This window comes from Artibeus jamaicensis, unplaced genomic scaffold (genome assembly GCF_021234435.1).
Source record: "Artibeus jamaicensis isolate MK-2021 breed Jamaican fruit bat unplaced genomic scaffold, CSHL_Jam_final contig_3126, whole genome shotgun sequence".
Lineage (NCBI taxonomy): Eukaryota > Metazoa > Chordata > Mammalia > Chiroptera > Phyllostomidae > Artibeus > Artibeus jamaicensis.
The window spans coordinates 650,496-671,494 of record NW_026521723.1 but is presented as its reverse complement, the minus strand read 5'-3'; the positions used below and the strand labels follow the sequence as shown (position 1 = coordinate 671,494).

The window sequence follows — 20,999 nt, the reverse complement described above, 5'->3', positions numbered from 1 at the left end:
AGAACTTAAACGCATGATGCATGGACACGAACTAAGAGGAGGACTGCTGGAGGGAAGGGGGGTTACTGGTGGAGGGGGCAGCAGGGGAAACTGGGACAACTGTAATAGCATAATCAATAAAATATATATTATAAGAAAAAAATTAAAAAGTGTAAATCATGCTAAAATAAAGGGAAGCTTTTTATGTGATAAGCTCATTCTTTCAAAAGGTCTTCCCTTGTATTATCAAGATCTTTAATGCAAAGTACTGTTATTCTTTCCAAACCAAAACTTTTTTCCTTAACAGTAAAAAACAAAGACTAAGTCACCTTATTTACCCATCATTTAGGGACCCAAAGACCAAGACTGAGCTTCTTAATCCTTTCTGAATTAAGCAATACTGTGAACCACCAAGAAAAGAGGTAAAAATGGGTATCAGCTTAACATATTCAGGCCATAAGGTCAAAATGGTACACCTAAAGATCCTTCGAGTGACCAAATTCAATCTCTCTCTTTTTCTTTTCAGTTAGCCTGATGCAGAATTTCAGAATTTTAAGAATAAACAAATACAAAAGATAAAATCAAGCACCAGAACTCTGTCAAATGCTTGTTCCAAAAACTTATTCCTCCTCAGGCACTGTCTTGCCAGCAAAGTTCCTGGTAAGTAATTTCTGAAGTTTCTACTACAAAGTATCATCAGCCAGCGTCACTCAGGATACGCAAGTAAGGGTGGGGACAGGCATTCATTTATCCTTCTAGAGTCACGGGTGTTTCTGGTTTTAGTAGTAGGACTGGTGTTAGACATATTTTTAAATTTTACACTAACTTCATTCCCTAACCTTTCTCCCACACGGACTCTGAGTAAATTACAAGCTATGTTTCTTGCTCTTTGCTAGGCCACTAAGCAAACTGAAAACACAACCCGTAAGCAGTCTTTATACATAAACAAAAAGTGCACAGAAATAAAATAATGTGCTCATTAGTCATCAATAAATAGCATGTCTGAGATTGAACACAGCATTAAAACTAAATCTAAAGCCCTTTTGTAATAATCCATACAAAAAACTAGGCAGTCTTCTCAAAGACAGTACAGTAAATACATTGAGCAGTGCTCCCCCTGCTGGCCTTCTAAAAGCATGGCATGAGTCCATCAACAGGTTAGGCGTAGGTAAACTGTTAGGAGCAAAGCTGACTCCAAAACTAGAAAATCAGAGGCTTTATTTTAGAAGTTCCTTTGGATCACATACTTTGTGATAGGAAGTTTTCCCCTACCAAGTAATGATTGGGCATAAAATATAAAAATGTTCAGGGTGCAAATTAGTACTCAACAAAAATATCTCCCTACATAGGAATGTTTAAAACGTATATATTCATTTAAAAAATTTTAAAGTTTTTTACATTCTTTGAAATAATTGTACTTTTGACCATGTAGCTTTTATAACTTTTTATATGTTAGGAATATTATTTTAATGCAGAACTATATGGAATGTTGAAGAAAACAAAAATTTTAATTCAAACTGATTTCCATGCATTCCACTGTGCACATTAGGAAATATATTGATCATTATGCTGACAAAGTTTTATATTTACATCCAAGAATAGAAAACTGTTAACTTAAAATATATAGTTTGCTGTGGTATTCCTGGCTTCCCATGCTTATCATGAAATTAAGCCTGCGATGCTGCCATATTCTTCATCATCTTCCCTCAGTAAATGTATACGTGACTTTTTAACAACTACATCACCTAAAATTATTTCAGTTATGAAGCTAAAACACTGACTACAAGACCTCACACCAGCCCTGTTCTTAGATGATTTATCTGTTCTGTGAATAAATGATCTTGCTTATACAGCTATAGATGTGCTACATAGTTCTGAAATAAAACATAGGTAATGAGGAAAAATCAGGGGAACAGTCTTTAATTTTAACTGAAAAATCAGGGGAACAGTCTTTAATTTTAACTGAAATAAGCATGAAGCTTCACATTTAAACAACTAATCACAAAACACAAATCTGTATTTTCTTATTCACCACCTCTCCTGAATTGGTTCAAGTTCACAGAGATATAAGTAGCACAAAATCAAAACAAGAAAGTCTCCTAACTATGAAAATGTCTCCTAAATAGGACAAAGGCAGTGAAAGGGAATGCTTAAATTACGTGCAAGAGCAAGGAGCACGCACCTCTGGAAGAAAGCACTCTCTGCGGTGGTGAGAAGGCCCTTCAGGTATCCACCTTTGAAATGGTTAATTCTGCTGCTGCAAGGGAGCTTCTTTGGTTTGAAGCAGAACCAGGGTTCTCCAGTGTAGAGATCTGTAAAGTTACATAAGGGAAGACTCGTAGGAAGACACAAGTTGCACTCAGTAGTTTCAGAAATTCTTCCTGAACGAAAGAGACTCTTGAAAAAGACCCTGTCTGGTTTCTCTTCCTGTAAGCGCTGAAGAACTCTGATCCCTTCACTGGGGTGGACCAGAGATATGGACACTTTAACTTTGCCTGGCCAGAGCAAAGTAAAAAAGACCTTGTAAAACCCATTCTGGTAGTCTACCACTCTCCCCGAAGCCCCTGCCTGCAGCTCAGGGGAGTGAATTCTGGCCTGCAGGTAGTCTCCACCATACTTCTTGGGCTTTCTTTGAAAATCCTGTATGTGAACCAGCACTTCTAGCTGGCTTCCCACATTGAAAAAGGCTGCAGAGTTCAAGATGACAAAGTAGCTGGAAGACGGGTCACTGCTCTTCAAAAAGGGAACAGGGCCCACATCAGGCACTTGCCACTGGAAGGCAGCCAGCAAGGAGTCCTCCTCCAGGCGCTCCTGGCTGGACAGAGTCTGGTGCTCATAGCCACAGTAGGGACTCCGGCTACTTCCTATCACCTGGGATGAAGCGAACTGTCCACTACTGTCGACGAATGTGGCTGAGACAGTTTCATGGTCCAAGTACTGAAGAGAAAAACACAAAAACGGAAACCACAGCTATAATAAATCTTATATTCAACCACGTAAGTCTCGGCTTCAGTTTAAATTTTAACTACTGGGGATGACACTGTTTTCAAAAACCAGAGCTCATTAGTTTTACAAGGCCATAATGTAAAAGAAGAGTCATAGAGGGATCCCCAGTATGCTTTTATGAAACTTACCTCCAGGAATTTGATCAGGTTCCCACAGTAAATACCAGAGAAAAATCTCCCTGTGCTTCCGTTAGAAGTGAAAAGGTATCACTCCAAAATGTGCCTGAACATCCTGTTCTTAACAAGGCCTGACCTCAAGAGAAAATGTTTTACCAGAGGCTAACCCATTGGGGTTTTATCAGAGCCTAAACAAACTGGGATAAGGGACATACCCAAGTCCAGCCTACTCTAACCATTCTGTCCAACTTCAGGAGTAGGGGGAGGTCTAAGATGCATGTTTTAAAGTCACGGCCCAGGAACACAGGCTCACTAAGGGACTGAGGCTTTAATCAAAGGACTATAAAAAATTTCACCTCCCCCACACCTTACCACCACACCACTAGAAGCCTATTTATAGTAGTTCCTTTTACCAAGCACATCATATGTAGTTTTCAACAAAAAGTTACAAAACATACCAAAGGGCAAAAAGAAAAAAAACAACAAAAGAAAACCATAGTATGAAAACACAGAATAAATATCAGAAATAGACTCAGTTATAGAAAGGATGTTGGAATAATCAGATCAGGAATTTAAAGCAACGATGATTAATATGCTAAGGGCTTCCATGAAAAAAATCAGACAACATGCAAAAACAGATGGGCAACATAAGAAGAAAGAGGGAAATTCCAAGAAAGAATCAAAAAGAAATGCTACACAGAGTAGAGAGAATTTTTAAAGCAGGGGAAATACTCCGTATGATCTTCTAATGATGGACAGATGCCACTATCATGTGTCCAAACCCACAAAATATACAACCGAGAGTGAACTCTACAGTAAACAACAGACTTTGGGTGATTATGATGCATCAATGTAGGTTCATCCTTGGAAAAAAATGATGACAATAGTAATGGGAGAGGGTATGCATTTATTGTGGCAGGGCCCATATGGGAAATGTCTGTAATCCTTCTGTAGTAGAAACCCTGCCAATTAGTTTTTCTTTTTTGTCATGAAAGTGCCTGACTTCAATTGCCTAGGCATCCATTTCAAAGAGACATCTAGTTCCAAGATGGCTATTTATTAAAATAAAAAGAAAGGAAGAGAAAAGAGAAGAGAAGAGAAGAGAAGAGAAGAAAAGAGAAGAGAAGAGAAGAGAAGAGAAGAGAAGAGAAGAGAAGAGAAGAGAAGAGAAGAGAAGAGAAGAGAAGAGAAGAGAAGAGAAGAGCAGAGCACTGGCTATGTGGCTCAATGGATTGAGTGCCAGCCTGCAAACCAAAGAGTTGCCAGTTCAATTCCTAGTCAGGGCACAAGCCTGGGCTGTGGGCCAGGTCCCCAGTAAGGGGAGGAAGAGAGGTAATCACACACTGATGTTTCTCTTCCTCTCTTTCTCCTTCACTTTCCCTCTCTCTAAAAGTAAACAAATAAAATCTTTAAAATAAATAAATGAAAATAAAAATAATTTTAAAAGAACACACACACATATTGCCAAGCCACACAACTAAATAAAGAGCCAGGCAGCTCCCTTCCTCACCAGGCACCTTTGTTTCAAGGGCCTTTGATTTATATAACTATTTGGGCCACTTCTTTTTCTCTTCCCATGTTTTAAATTCTCACACATGTTTAAATTCACCGATAAAAAGTGAACCTGTGAAACCCCAGGCCCCCACACTTGACCCCCCCAAAAATAGAACCCCAGGTCCACAGTTCCTCTCTCTCTCTACCCACAGCCTCACTGTGTGGCCCCAAGTGTGCCGTATACCCGCTGGGACCTTTGAGTGACAAATCTTGTTCTTTTCTTTTTCAAAGTTTCCAGATGGTTATTGCTCAGTGTGCCCTGGAATCACAAGAACCACAAGGTTCCAGTCCAGATGAAACTCTGGTTATCAGAGACTGAGACTCACAAAAAACGCTTCTCTCAATTTCATCGGAAACATAAAACTTCTCATAATAAAATCTTTAAATTAGAAAATAAAAAACTAAGAGAAATGCCAGAGATCAAAAACACTGTAAAAGAAATGAAGAATGCCTTTGAAGGGCTCAGCTGAAGAAAGAATCTCTGAGCTTGAAGCTATGTCCACAAGAAGCTTCCCAAACTAAAAAGCAAAGAGAAAAAAGGGGAACCCCATGTGCACAAGCTGTGGGACAAACCCCACACACCCGCACACACTGGAAATTGTTGCATAAGCCTCGCAGTACCTAACCCAGGACACTGCATCATATATTATGCAATGAGTTAAACTGCAAGGGGGAAAAAGACAAACAGTAACGACAAAGCAAAACCAAAAATTGCTCTCCTCCATAGCTAATATAACCTATTACAAACCACTCACATAAGGCCCAGGTTCCCCATCTATGCCAAAACACTTCAAAATATTACACAAGATTAAAATGATCCCATACAAGGTAAAAATACTCCTCAAATACAGGATTTTTCAAAGATCTTCTGAGAATCTGTATTGTTTCAACTCTCAAGTTCTTCCACAAAACTTTACTTATAAAATTCAAAACATAATAATAACTGAATACAACTTTTAAATACAGATCTAATAACAAGTAGAACGGGGGAATACATTAAAGTTAATGTTCCCTTTCTATTGCAAATGTTCATCTTTTATACACCATTCTTACCTCACGGGCTATACCAAAACAGGTGATAGGCCACATTTTATATGTACAGGCAGATAGCTTCAACTGCAAGTTTTATTATTTCATGCACACTGAGATGAAAAAAAAAGCTGAAGTACCAATATATATATCAGACAAAACAGACAATAAAGGCTATAATATGAGAAAAAAAACATTTCACAATGATAAAGAGATCAGTCCAAAAAGAGGCTATAACCCTTATAAATACCTTTGTACCCAACATAAAAGCACCTAAATATATAAAGCAAATCATGACAGCCAGTAATACAGTCATAGTAAGATACTTTAACACCCCATTGTTATCAATGGGTAGGTCTTCCAGAGAGAAAATAAACAAGAAAACAGTGCTCTTAAATTACACATTAGACCAGCTTAATCTAATTGAGAGTTTTTAGAGCATTTCACCTCAAAGCAGCAGAATATACATACTATTCAAGTGCACACAGAACATTTTCCAGAACAGTCTATATGTTAGGCCACAAAACAAGTCTCAATATATTTCAGAAGACTGAAATCATATCAAGCATTCCCTCTAAGCACAAGAGTCTAAAACTAGAAATCAATTACAAGAAAACTGAAAAACACACAAACATGAAAACTAAATAACATGCTACTAAACAATGAATGGGTTAACAATGAGATCAAGAAAAAATCAAAAGATACCATGAAACAAATGAAAATGAGAACACAAAACCCAAAATCTATAAAACACAGCTAAAGCAGCCCTAAGAAAAAAATTCATAACAATATAGGTCTAACTCAAGAAACAAGAAAAGTCTCAAATAAATAATCTAACCTTACATATACAAAGAAACTAGAAAAAGAACAACAAACGAAGCCCAAAGTGAGTAGAAGGAAGGAAACAATAAAGATGAAAACAGAAATAAACAAAATAGTCTTAAAAGAGAAAAATACAAAAGATGAATGAAACCAGGAGCTGGTCAAAGAGACTAAAGCTGTTGGGAATCTCACATGCAGCCTGCCGTCTGAGATGGATGCTTCAGTAACCCGAAGGCATGGGCTGGCACAAACAGCAAAAGGAGCAAATGGCCCTTGGCTTTTGGTCCCAAGTATACCAGGGGGCAGAGATCATCAGATAAAGCTTCACAGAGCAGTCAGTTACAGTAAGAATATCCATCCCAATAAAGGGTAGATAGAAGGATTATTTATAAGACCCACTTCAGCTGTTGCCCAAGCCTCCACCTGCAGAAATGGCACTCATATTTACAATAGCACAGTGCTCTCTCCACAAGTCCCTTGGGCAATGAGTTACGTGCCATTCTAGGGCCAATACATTACAAGACTACTACAGCTCCTACTGCAATGCACCCCAAAGAGATGCCCTTACCAGTGAAAGAAGGTATAACCCCATTCCCCCAAAAACATGGTATTTTTTAATTATATTTTATTGATTATGATATTACAGTTGTCCCAATTTTCCCCCTTTGCTTCCCTACACCCAGCACCACCCACTCTCTCAGCAATACCCACACCACTGTCCAAGGGTCATGTGTGTAAGTTCTTTGGATGCTCCATTTCCTATATGGTACTTTACATCCCCACTATTCTGTGACTATTCTGTAGCTACCTATTTGTACTTCTTAATCCCCCTCACCTCTTCACCCATTCCCCCAAACTCCAATCCCATCTGGCAACCACCAAATCACTCTCTGTATCCATTCTGTCTCTGTTCTTCTTCTTTGCTTAGTTTGTTTTTAAGATTCAATTGTTGATAGATATGTACTTGTTGCTATTTTGTTGTTCACAGTTTTAATCTTCTTTATGTTAAACAAGTCCCTTTAACATTTCACGTAAGAACAGTTTAGTGATGATGGACTCCTTCAGGTTTTTCTTATGTGGGAAGCTCTTTATCTGTCCTTTAATTCTAAATGATAGCTCTGCCGGGTAGAGCAATCTTGGCTATAGGTCTCTGCTTTTTATGACTTTGAATATGTCTTACCAGTCCCTTTGAGCCTGCGAAGTCTCTTTTGAGAATCGGCCGACAGTCTTATGGAAACTCCCCTGTAGGTAACTAACTGCTTTTCTCTTGCTACTTGTAAGATTCTCTTTTTATCTTTAACCTTTAGCATTTTAATTATGATGTGTCTTAGAGTGAGCTTCTTTGAGTCTGTCTTGTTTGGGACTCCCTGTGCTTCCTGCACTTGCATGTCTATTTCCTTCACCAAGTTAAGGAAGTTTTCTTTCATTATCTATTCAAATAGATTTCGAATTTCTTGCTCTTTCTCTTCTCCTTCAGACACCCCTATGATGTGAATGTTGGCATGTTTAAAGTTGTCCTTATTTTTTTAGATTCTTTTTATTTCTTCCTATTCTGATTGGTTCTTTTTTGCTTCCTTATTTTCCAAATCATTGATCTGATTCTCAGCTTCATCCTTTCTACTGTTGATTCCCTGTAACTTTTCTCTATTTCAATTAGTGTATCCTTCATTTCTGACTGGATCTTGTTTGTGCTGTTGAGGTCCTCACTAAGTTTCTTGAGTGCCCTTATAACCAGTGTTTTGAACTCTGCATCTGACATATTGTTTATCTCCATTTTTCTTTTTCTGGAGTTTTGTTCCGTTCCTTCCTATGGGTCATGTTTCTTTGTCCCTTCATTTGGGCAGCTTCCTTGAGTCTGTTTCTTTGTGTTAGGTAGAGCTGCTATGACTCCCTATCTTGGTAGCATGGCCTAGTATATAAGGTATCCTACAGGGTCCAGTGGCACAGCCTCCCCTACCACTCAAGCTGGGTACTTGAGGTATGCCCTCTGTGTGGGCTGAGTACACCCTCCTCTTATAATTGAGCTTTGATTTATCTTGGCAAGTGAATGGAAGGCATTTACCCAGGCCAGTCAGCTGCAAGGTCATGGCTATGACCACTAATCACCAACCTCTGCCCTCTGTGGAGGGTCAGCAGTACAGGGGTAGGGTGGTGGTGCTCTGACATGGCCTGCAGCTCTCTACGGGGTGCTCAGGCTCTGAGGTTTCCCAGGTGGTGCAGGCCAAAGTCAGGCCCCACCTGAGTTCTGCCCATTCCTCTCGTATGAGCTACAAAGCAATCTGAGATGGCTACCAATTGTCCTGGCTTGGAGATTCCATGGGGAAGCCAAGTGCTAAATCTACATTAGCTGCTGCTACTGCCATGCCTTGGGACACTTAGCAAGCAGTATGGGGACTGGGGGTTCACTGTTGTTCCTTTTAGAGAATTTAGGAAGTTGTAAAGCACGAGCCAAGACCAGCCATTCATATGGAAAAACCACAGTTAATATCTTGGGTCGACCCGTAAGTTGGATGGGGGTGGTCTCAGGTGATCTCCAGGGCAGGGCAGTGTTAGCCAGGTTGATGAAGTGTCAGCTATGGTACCCACCTGCTGTCTCTATGGCTCTGTGGGCATAGGGTTCAGAAAAGGGGCAGTGTCCTCTTCCCATCATTCTGTCTAGAAGAAAGCTGTCCCCCAGCTCTTGCCTTGATGCCAGACATTTCAGTTCCTCCCTGTGTGCCACTGGTGCCTTTCAAGCTACTACCCTAATGATGGAGATCAGAGGGAGTGAGTTGAGTAAGTCTGTGTGTGGGATCTTTGAAAGGAACTGCTTGGGACTCCAGAAGTTTTGTTTGCTGACTCAATCGCCACTGTTTTTTTCAGCCAGAAGTCATGGGACTCATTTTCCTGGCACTGAAGGGATCTGGGCTGAAGGGGTCTGATGTAGGGTTGGGACTCCTTGCTTCTAAGATATTCTTTCTGAATTTTTACCCATCACATGTGGATGTGGACCAGCCTGTTCCACGTCTCTGCCCCTCCTAGCAGTCTGGATGGATGTGGTTTCTTTAATTCCATAGTTGTCAGACTTCCATTCAACTTAATTTCTGATGGTTCTGAGTGATGGCTGTTCTATCTTTTAGTTTTAATTTTCATGTGGTTGTGCAAGAGGCAAGCCATGTTTACCTATGCTGCCATCTTGACCAGAAGTCCTAAGCATGGTATTTTAAAAACCACAGCTGCATGCCCTTTTGAAATCTACCATCATGCACAGGTGGGGAAAGATCATTGCCAATGCAGTTAAGAAAATAAATTTGACCAATGCCAGCATGAGGCTGTCTCACTACAAATGCTTGGGAACTACTACACAGGACATTCCACTGACCACATCTGTTGGAAAGCTACAGCCTGATGCCTGGATGTCATAGCTGAAAAAGGGCCAATATCCACTACTGTTCAGAGCTCCTCCAGGCATCAAACCAGGGGAGGCTGGGGAGACATTGAATGGGGGTTGGCCGGCAAGTTCCCTCAGGTAGGATATGATACTTCTTGTCAGAGAGGGAGGACTGTCTGGTGAGCTAAAGTGGTCCCCATTGATCCTGTTGGAATCTGGGCCTAGACCCTGTGTGTGTGACTACAGTGGACAAAAGCCAACACTAAAGGGCATTGTAACTGGCTGCTTAGCATGATCTTTTGCCACTGCGCTCAAATTGCAGATGATCCCAGCACCCTTGCCCTTTATACTACGTGCCTGGTACGCACCACCTGTCCAGAATCCACAGGCTACATTCCTTTTGACTAAAAAGGATGAAACTACTACTGTTGTCTCCCAGTAGTAGTTTTTCTCTACCTTACTCCCAGGCTGTTGAATGTGTATAAGAAAAACATACACTCACAGAACTAATGAAGATGAGTGCCACACACACTATGGTCTTGAAACATATTACCCCTCTATCATCCTGGAGGATCAGCTCCATCTCCCAATCTCATTCTTTCAAGTCCTTATACAGGAACCTCCTGGGCTCCACCATCCTCCCAGCTTCTACTTCCTGCACAGGCAAGAACTCCCTCAATGTCATAGCTCCCAGCAGCACATGCATCCACATTGCCAACGATCACAACATCTTTCCTCGTTAGGTCAGAGGAAGGAGCATGACTCCTCCTACACAATAAACAGTAAAACGATAACAACGCCCACAATGCACTGTGCCCCTCATTCTACATAAAGCTGTACGACCTATTTGTGCTCTAGATCCCATCCTCTCCTCCTCCCCTCGGTCCATTAATCCTTCTCTCCAGCTTCTCTATTATCCCCTTCCCCTCAAAATCAAGTCTCTCAGACTTCCACCTTCACCCAAGATAGAGAAATAGTGAGATTTACTTCTCCACATGAAATAACTTTAAAAAAAAGAATCAAACTATACATAAAACATGTTTTTTCAGACACTGGACATCAGACAACAAAAGATAATGATCCCTGAAAGACCAGAAACTAAAGAGGTGGTAGCTGTAACTCCACTCTGCTTACAGCCTTGGAGTTTGCAAGCTGCGGCACAGGGAGAGGAACCCAGGTGGGGCCTGATGAACTACTCCAGTTGAGGTGATGGAGCTGAGAGTCTCCAAAGACCAAAGTGATCGGAGTCCACAGGATAGAGTAACAGGAGCAAAGAGCTGCACAGAGAGAGAACTTGGGAGATCTCCAGCCGGTCCCACTCCAGTACTCAGCATCGTACTTAAGAGCATGTGTGCAATGCAACCACTAGAAGCTGGGGAAAGAACCACCCAAAAGCCTAAAAGAGAACAGTAACCTGAGCTCCACAGGGCTGGGATGTTTGGGGGAACCAAAAGTACAGTCCACAACGAAACCCAATAAACAAAGAAATACCATAATTAGGTTGAACCTGTAACCTGAGAAGGATCACAAGCCAACAAAATTAAAGAAGACAGCACCATTTTATATAGAAACTACTCTAAAACTTTTCGTGCTAGTTCACACAGGGGCTGGCAGGTATGGGGGGAGGTAAATAGTAAGTACCTTTTTGGTGCCAGGCACTACTAAGGATCCAGTAAGACATGATGCCCTTGAGTGCCATACAGCGGTCTTCAAAAGAGGCTCATCATGAACTCCCTTGCTGAAATACTCCTTTAGTTTCTTGCCAAGAGTCAGCCAAAAGGACCCCTCTTGAAAAGACTTTCCTTCATCACCCAAAAGCTAGTCTCATCTTGAGTAGTACCTTACTTCCCTTTCTTTATAGTACCTTTCACAATTTCTAATTATCCTTTATTGTTATTATGATTATAATAACTTATGCTAATATTTTCTCTCATGCACATTTAGAATACGAGCTCCACGGATGAAGAAATCTTGTCTGTTGTCTTCACCACTGTACCCTTGACAACTAGCAGTTTATAACCATTGCAGGCACTCAAAGACTTACTGAATTGATGTAAATGAGAACTGTGACCAGGGTAAGTTTCCTGATGATCAACATTTCCCAGGGTATTTATAGGAAACAGCACACTGAATACTCACCTCCACCTGAGTAACATTGATGACCAGCACCACCACCATGAGCATTGCAAGCACACAGCACAGAGGCCGTAGTTTTAAGAAGCTGATCCCCATCATGTGGCCGTGTCTTGGTCACCCCATGGCTGACACCAGGCTCCCTTCACTCCTCAGAACTCCATGCCTTTGTTTTCCTGAGCTGCAGGTGAGCTTTCGGCTTAATTTGCCTTTCTTCTGCTAGCATTTTTTAGAGTTCTTCGCGTAAAGGAGAAGCTGGGATTGATTTAAGAAGCACATTTTTCTTCAAAGGACTCCTGCAAAGAGGGGAAATCAGAAAACACATCACAAACTGTAACAGCCTGGGATGGGGTAAGAGGAAAAATACCACATTTCCTCTTCTTTAACCTCGAAAGCCCAAAGTCAAGGTAAGAAATCAAAGAGCCAGAGCAGAGTAACATCTAGTCCATACCCAGACAGTTTACTGAAACCCAACCCAAGGCTTCTGTGTAAATACAATTATATTGATCCTACTACCTATTGAGGTTTTACTTTTTTGAGAAAGCAAAAAAAAAAAACAATGTCTTTAAATTCTCAGAAACTGCAAAGTTAAAGTAACTGTTAAATTTCCACAGAAGTCTAAGTAAATAAAATTACTTCAATTCCATTATAATTCAAGTTATATAACATTATGGGAGTAATTTTATTTAAAGAGCATTAAGAGGAAACATCGTGATTTTATAAGGAGTTCTGACGTAGTCTGGAAAACAAAGAGCACTGTCCCTCTGTATGGAGAAGACAGGAAACACCCTTCAGGTCTCCTGCCCCACCAACACATGTGTATGTGTTCCCGATGCTCCCTCTGCTAAGTAACAAGGCACAGGAGGAAAGACAACTGTCCTGAAGATGTAGGAGATGAAAGCTAAGCTTAAGGAGTGACTAAACAGGCCACCCAAACCCTTCATCACATCTACTAGAGGTAGAGGACTTCAGAGTCTGCTGCCCCTGTTCTCCCATGAATTCAGAATGCTCTCTCCAGTGGCTATTTTGGTACAGGTAAGCAGAGAAAGTGCTAGTATTGTATTCCCAGTGAGGCTTTCCATGGAGGACACGGGGGACAGGTAAAGGTGAAGAGGGCGGACAGTCATGGTGCAGACCTCGGAACACCTCAGCTGCAGCGCCGCTCCCTTCAGCTTTGTGAAGCTGCAGCCCTTCTGCTAAGCCCTCTCTTCCCTCGCTCACCTACTCCCCCGTCTAATTCATTCCTGTACCACGAGGACGGTGGCATCCTTCCTTTTCCCAGCTTCATAATGGAGACAAGGCTAAGCTACTGCAACACACTCTCCATCCTCAAAATTCCCATAGCACTTAAGATTTTCACCTCTTAGATGATCTCTGTGTTTGTATGTATTTATCTCCCAACTAGACTATACCATTTATGGCTATATTAAAGAGAAACAGAAACCGTATGTCATTAAAAATACAACTTAATGATGACAATGTACCATATTTTTTGACCTTCTCACAGTACTTAGCTCTTTACATGGTATCGGTTGATTCAACATCCCACATAACAAATAATTACGGAGGCCTAGTCTGTACTGCACACTGTACTCCGTGCCAGAAATCCTCCCGGAAAAGCTCATGCTCGTATTAGGCAAAAGGCAGTTCCCCTCCTAAAGTAAAGAAGAATAAATCCACTACCCTTGGCCACCTCCACAGGGGTGCCAGGTACTGAGAAAGGCTGCATGGACTTAACCATTTTATAACCCCCACCACTGCCCCCCTCCAACACTCACGTACCCACGCATGCCCCCACCCATGCTGAAGTGCCTGGAAATTCTCGGAAGAAAATGGCTCTGAGGTAGAGGAAGTGACGCTGTCATCAGAGCCACAACTGCTCCTCTGAAGAAATTCTTCTCGAGGAGTTGGCCATAAGAACCAGGTTCCCTGATGGCCAGAGAGGGAGAAGCCCAGAGGTGAGACTCCGCAGAAATTCAGCTGAACCATGGTAGGCATGGCCTGTGTACTTGGTGAACCCGTCAGTTTAGACATGAGTGTGGTTCAGAGCGAGTCAGCAGCAGCACAGCAGCGGTTAGTGGTGCGGAAGGACGGCAAGGGCAGCAGATCCCAGAGCTAAAGAAACAGTAGGGCCATATACAGCAATGCAAACATGCAAAAAAAAACCCCTCACGGCCAAGGTCTAATGAAAATCATTATGGAGGATCATGACAAGACTAGACTAGACTAGACTTCCTGCCACGAGCAGCAGAGCACTGAGATTTGAGAGAACATTTGAATGTCTAACTAGGTGGAGCCTGAAGGGCACCAAGCAGAGCTCTCTTTGAAGACACATATACTAAAATACTGACAGCTGTCACCCTTGGCCAGTTTTCTGCAAAGTACTCCTGCAAAGAGGGGAGACCGCCTTCATCTTTATCTTTAGGTCCTAATTGTACACCAGGAAATAAAAATCACAACTAGTACAAATAAGGCTGGTTTCTAAAAGTAATAACTAAGGATACGACAAAAGGAGAAACAAGGCTTTAATATGGGAAAACAATTTAATTTAAAATGAAAAATGTAAGACTTTAAAACAAAGCCTATAATAAGAGACAAAGGACACGACATAATGACAAAGAGAACAATGTACAAGAAGCTACAATCCTCGTAAACACGTATGCACCTGACATGGGAACACCTAAATATGTAAAGCAAATACTGATGGACATAGAGGAAAAGACTGACAGGCATACAGTCAGAGTAGGGTAATTTAATACCCGACTTACATCAATGGATAGATCATCCAGACAGCAAATAAGGAAACAGTAGCCTCAAGTTACGTACTAGACCAGATTAATTTAATTGACATGTTCAGAGCATTTCACCCCAAAGCAGCAGAATATACATTCTTTTCGAGTGCACGTGGAACATTTTCCAGAGTAAATCACATGTTAGGACACAAAATAAGTCTCAATAAATTTCAGAAGACTGAAATCATGTCAAGCATCTTTTCTGACCACAATGAAAAAACACACAAACATATGGAAGCTAAATAACATGTTACTAAACAATGAAAGGATTAACAATGAGGCCAAGGAAAAAAATCAAAAGATACCTTAAGGCAAATGAAAATGAAATCACGACAACCCCAAATCTATGGCACACAGCAAAAGCAGTCCTAAGAAGGAAAATTCGGAGCAATACAGGACCACCTCAAGAAACAAGAAAACTCTATAAACAATCTAACCCCACACCTAAAGGATTTAGAAAACAACAACAAACAAAGCCCAGAGTAAGTAGAAGAAAGAAAATAATAAAGATCACAGTGGAAATTATAAAAATAGACTCTAAAAAGCAATACAAAAGATCAATGAAACCAAGAGCTGGTCCTTTAATAAGACAAACAAGATTGATAAACCTTTAACCAGACACATCAAGAATAAAAGATGACCCAAATGTAAAATCAGAAATGCGAGAGGAGCAGTAACAACTGACACCACAGAAATACAAAGGAATGTAAGAAAATACTGTGAACAATTATATGAAAACAAATTAGACAATCTGGAAAAAATGCATACATTCTTAGCAATATACCATCTTCCAAGAATGAAACCAGAAAACAGAAAAGCTGAACAGAAGGATTACGATCAACAAAATTGAAGCAGTAATCAAAAAGCTCACAACATATCTACACAAAGAAACCCAAACGCTAAGGCAAAAAATACATATACACCCCTATGTGCACTGTGGCATTATTTACAACGACCAAGACATGGAAGTGGCCCAAGTGCCCATCACCAGATGAGAGGATAAAATAGCTGTGGCACATTTACACAGTGGAATATTACTTGATCATAAAAAATAATAAAATCTCATTCTTTGCAACAGCATGGATGAACCTAGAGGATATTATGCTCAGTGAAATAAACCTGTCAGAGATAGACAAATACCATGTGATTTCACTCAGGTGGGATCTAAAGAACAAAGTAAACGAATAAACAAAATTAAAACAGACTCACAGACATAGAGACCAGAGGGATTACCAGAGGGAAGGGTGACTGGGGGACTGTGTAAAAGAGGTGAAGAGATTAAGAAGTTCAAATTAGTAGTTTCAGAACAGTCACAGGGATGTAAAGTACAGCATAAAAATATAGTCAATAAGATGATGATAACTATGTATGGTGCCAGGTGGGTACTGGAAATAGCAGGACACTTTGTATGTGATTGTCTAATCACTATGCTGTACACCTAAAACCAATACAAATAATACTGAAAGTAACTACAATTGAAAAATGAATTTTAAAAAACCCTCCCAGTTAGCACAGGTGAATTCTGCCAAATATTCAAAGAAGAAAAAAATACCTAGCCTCCTCAAACTATTCCAAAAAGTTCAAGAGGAGGTAAGACTCCCAAGCTCATTTTATGAGACCAACATTATCTGCTTCCAAAAATCAAATAAAAATAATACAAAGAAAGAAAATTACAGGCCAATACCCCTGATGGACACAGATGCAACAACCCTCAACAAAATATTAGCAAACCAAGTTCAACTATACAATAAAAAGATCATACACCATGATCAAGTAAATAAAAAATGCTGTGGTACACATATGAAATGGAATATTACTCGGCCATAAAAAATGAAACCCTACCATTTGAAATAGCATGGACAGACCTAAAGAGTCTTAGGCTTAGTGAAATAGTCAGAGAAAGACAAATATCATGATTTCACTTATATGTGGAATTTAAAGAACAAAGTTAACAACCAAACAAACAAACAAAATAGACATGGACAAATAAATGCAGAGAACAGACTGATGATGGCCAGAGGGACTCAGTGAAAAAGGTGAAGATATTAAGAAGTAGAAATTGGTAGTTACAAAAGAGTTGCGGGAATGTAGAGTATAGAGTAGGAAATATACTCAGTAACACTGCAATAGCACCGCAGGTTGCAATTACAGTGCTTCCTTTTGCGAAAGTACGGCTGAAATACAATCATGCATTGATGATTTTTTATTTTGTCTTTATGAGAGGCAATCATGACAGACTGACCTGGACAAATGGGTATTAGAAATATCGAGGAAACACCTTGTAAAGTATATGGCTGTTTAACCACGACACTGTACACCTGAAACTAGTACAAAATCATACTGAATGTAAACTGTAACAGAAAAATAAAATTTAAGTTAATAAATAAGTAAAATGAAAGGTTTCAAAGTGAAAGAAGAAATATGTAACAGGTTTCTGTGATTCTCCTACAAATGTTAAACAAAAGGATTATAACAAAAACCATTTACAAAGAGAGCAAGAAAATATCCTTTAATATCTCAGATTGTACTTAAAATTAAGTAATAAAAGTGCTAGATGGAAATAACTCCAGAAAAAAAGTTCCCTAGATCAACCAAAAAAAATAAAAGAATAAATGTAATGTACCATTTTTTTTTCTGGGAAATTTCCAGTTCCCAAGAAGAGAAACTTCTTAGAACTAAGAAATGTAAGTTTACATCTAACTTTCTTCCAGCGTAAAGTCCTGGCCTCAAACAATACTGAGAGCAGCCCTGATCTTTTCTTGCCACATTCACAACACGTGTTGAGTTTTTTTCATTTTTATAGCATTCCTCTTGCTGCAACAAAGATAAGCACAATGTACAAATTAAAGATACTAAAAATTAAGTAAAGAAAAAAAATACCTGAAATAAAGAGCACAAATTTACATCAAAGGTATACACAGACTTCAGTACAAAATAGTGGGAGGGGTGGAGATAGGAACATTTCCTTTCCTACCAATAAAAAACAGTAACTGTCCGTCTATACATAAATATGGTCGACCACTCAGATCTGAGCTGAAAGTCAAAACTTTATAAACAGCAATATAACTAAAAAATATATAAACCAAAACTAAAAAGCTCCCTGTGTTACTTTTCTGAAACACTAGAATAATCATGTGGTTCAACAATTCATCCTCCCACTACAGAAAACAAGAGGCATCCAGACAGATCTAAAAGTTGTAACTGCTCCAGGGGGCATCTAAACTTGACCAGTCCTGTTTTCAAATCTTTCTGAAGGGTCAGTCCACCACTTACTCATGCTTCATATTTATGCTTAAGAGATAAGCAAAAAGTAAAATGCATGGTCTGTTTTGCCAAATTTTGATTAAGACTACTTACCAGCCAATCTAATTTTTTTATGGTCTGTGGCAACAACCCTAGACTGCCATTAGGCAACTGACTTCCTATCCATTATCTCACAAGAGAATTACAAAGTGATTGCTTACATCACTTGGAATTACAATAGTCAATAATGCAAATGAAATACCTGAGTTCAGTAGTAAACAGAAAATTAGCAACCCCATCCTCTGGGGAGCTAATGTTCTTAGACAAACATTCCACAAATATCTTAGAGGACAATCATATACCCAGTTTTGGGGGGATGGTCCCCATCCTAAATACTATAACCTGTAATCGTACTTGTCAGAGCAATTATCTGCAATTTTAATTCAGAATACATGAACTGTACCATATAAAAATCCAAAGCACAGATTTACATGGAATAAATCCAAACTTAAATGTTTATATCTAAACTTTTCAAAGAGCGGCTGTGTTTTCATAGGGTGCTGAATAAGACCTTAAACTTAACAGGGTAGGGTCTAAAAAAAAGAGACTCATCTAAGACAATGACAATGATGGGTCAATCAAAGAAGGTCAATGCTTGGGCAAAGATGAAGCAGGGTGACAGGTCCCATTTCTCCTTCACACACCCCCACCTCACACATCAGTGCCTGCCTATGCTTTTTCACTGACGGTGGAGGAGGGAGGTAGAGAAGTAAACAAATTAGTTAAATAAGTCACAGAGTAGTATTGTTATAAGAAAAAACAGGGCACATTGATAGACGATGGTCTTCAATCTTGCATGCACATTAACATCATCTTGGAACCTTTAAAAAGACCAGTGCCTAAAGGACACCCCACCAAATCAATCAGACAGAATCTGTTGGGGTAGGGTGCAAGAAACAGCTTTTTTTAAAGTTCTCCAGATGATTTTAATGAGAGCCAGGTGGCAGAACCACTACTACAAGGTAGTCAGGAAGTGTTATTTCAAGAATGACCTTTCTGAAATGTTTCAATTGTAACTTACATTACACCCTCAGAACACTCCAATTGCGAGCAAAGGCGACAGCCAATGGCACTTGAGCAATCTATCCCTTTGTTTCCTTTCTCAGAAAAAATCAACAGCACTTTACCAGGCCCAGATAGATTGTGAGGACAACAGACATGGAGAAGAAATGACTTAACAGTCAAAGGAAAGCAGAACCAAGCACTGTGGAAGAATAACTGTACTAGCGCCTCCAGGGTGAAATGAGACCAGGGAGTCCCGCCAGCTTCAAGCACACACACCCTGATGTTCCAAATGATAATTAACTACTGCACAGAGGAGGGGAGGCCTATCAGAGCAGTGTGACTCTTTACCTTCTGAAAATACGACAATTCTCCTTTAGAGTAAATAGTGAAAAATAAGAAAAAGTTTACAAACAGGCAATTACACACAATTTTTAAAAAACTAAACCCTGCTGCCCTGACTGGTGTGGCTCAGTAGGCTGAGTATCCTCCCGCCAGTTAGATTCCAGCCAGGGCAAGGGCCTGGGTTGTGGGCCAGGCACCCCATTGGGGCGTGTGAGAGGCAACCAATCGTTTCTCTCATTCTTTCTCCCTCCCTTCCCCTCACTCTAAAAATAAATTATATAAAATAACCCTGGCTGAGAATCCCTCTATTACCCTAGTGACCTCCGATCAAACGGAGATGGGCAACAGGCCAGCGTCTTGCGTCACACTTTGTAAAGTCACACTCTTTTTCCCCCATACGACCTGAATGTGATGGCAGTGAGACCAGAACAGTCCAGCACGTTGGTGCCCAGAGTAGCGATGAAACGAGAGATGGGGCTGAAGGGATGGAAGGTGTCTTAGCTGCGGACCCGCTGTCCCGAGGTCTGGCTCCGCAGTGCCGCGCCTGCGGCTGCACCTGTCGGCGTTGCAGCAAGTTGAAAACACTGCGGGTAGAAATGCACACGCCCGGCCCCGCCCCAGTCCCGCAGCGGGGACTCGCAGCGGCTGGGACAACAGGGTCCAAGGCTGCAGCAGCCTGGGACTCCAATTCTGCTCCCGACTTCGGTTGGAGCGTCTCCTTCCAGGTTCAAACGCTCCAGCCGTGCTGCTCTTCGTGGGCACCAGGCCACACCAGGACAGGGACCCGGGAGCCGGCATGCAATGAGGACGGAGCTTGGAAGCCGAGAGGCGCTCGATGGAGCCGAGCAAAGGGGCGGCAGAGGCCCCAGCTGGTGCCAGCACACACCCCGCAGCACACACACCCCGCAGGTCCCCACTCACCTCCAGGTCCCTCCTGCCCCCGCGTTCTCCCGCAGCTGGGCTCTCTGATGCCCAGACTAGTGGAGGCAGAGTAAAGCTCCCGGCCCCTGCTTCCGGACCCCACCGCGTCGTCTCACCCCCGACCCCGGGCTACGATTGGTTGAGCTCCGGGAGGGGCGGGCTGAAGCTGTTGACGGACGGTCGGCGGCGTGGACGAGCAGGAGCTGAGCCCTCAGTTCCGATTTCGTGCTCGGGGCCTCCAGCACTGTCAGCCACCCCTCCTACCCCGGCTCTTTCGCGCAAGGGTGTCCTGCAGCTGTCCTCCTGTGGCCTGACTCGGGCCCTCTCGGGACTTAGCTGCTCGTCGTCTTCGGACATCAGGGAGCATCCCTTTCAAGTCTTTTCTTGTCAGCGAGGTGACCAAACCCGTGATGCCCCGACTTGGGCTGTCTTTCTTCTGAGTAGCAGAATGTATTGTTCCCTGTATCAGAGAAACATAATTTGCCGAGCACGAGCACTTTGACGACTACAACTGGTCCTTGCTTGAATCTTTACTTGCTTATTAATAGTCGACTTATTCTTCTCATTGCATTGAAACAGCTGTTTCCTTTACTAGCCGTATGTAAGACAGGAGTCTTCTGACAAAAC

The 20,999-nt window shown here is 41.3% G+C and overlaps 1 protein-coding gene across 2 annotated transcripts in view; it reads right to left on the bottom strand.

Annotated features, from left to right (window-relative positions):
- Positions 1-20,458, bottom strand: part of NXPE3 (neurexophilin and PC-esterase domain family member 3) — a 37,269-nt gene extending 16,811 nt beyond the window's left edge. Inside the window, exons 1-4 of one of the 2 annotated variants that reach the window (XM_037142726.2) lie at positions 20,373-20,457; positions 19,854-20,007; positions 12,016-12,305; positions 2,162-2,916 (exon numbers count right to left, since the gene is read on the bottom strand). In XM_037142726.2, coding sequence (XP_036998621.1) covers positions 2,162-2,916; positions 12,016-12,111 — 851 coding nt within the window. In that variant the 5' untranslated portion in view covers positions 12,112-12,305; positions 19,854-20,007; positions 20,373-20,457. Of the gene's footprint in view, positions 1-2,161; positions 2,917-12,015; positions 12,306-19,853; positions 20,008-20,372 lie in introns of both variants that reach the window. The other variant, XM_037142727.2, reaches the window with a different exon arrangement.
- Between the last annotated feature and the right edge of the window lie 541 nt (positions 20,459-20,999).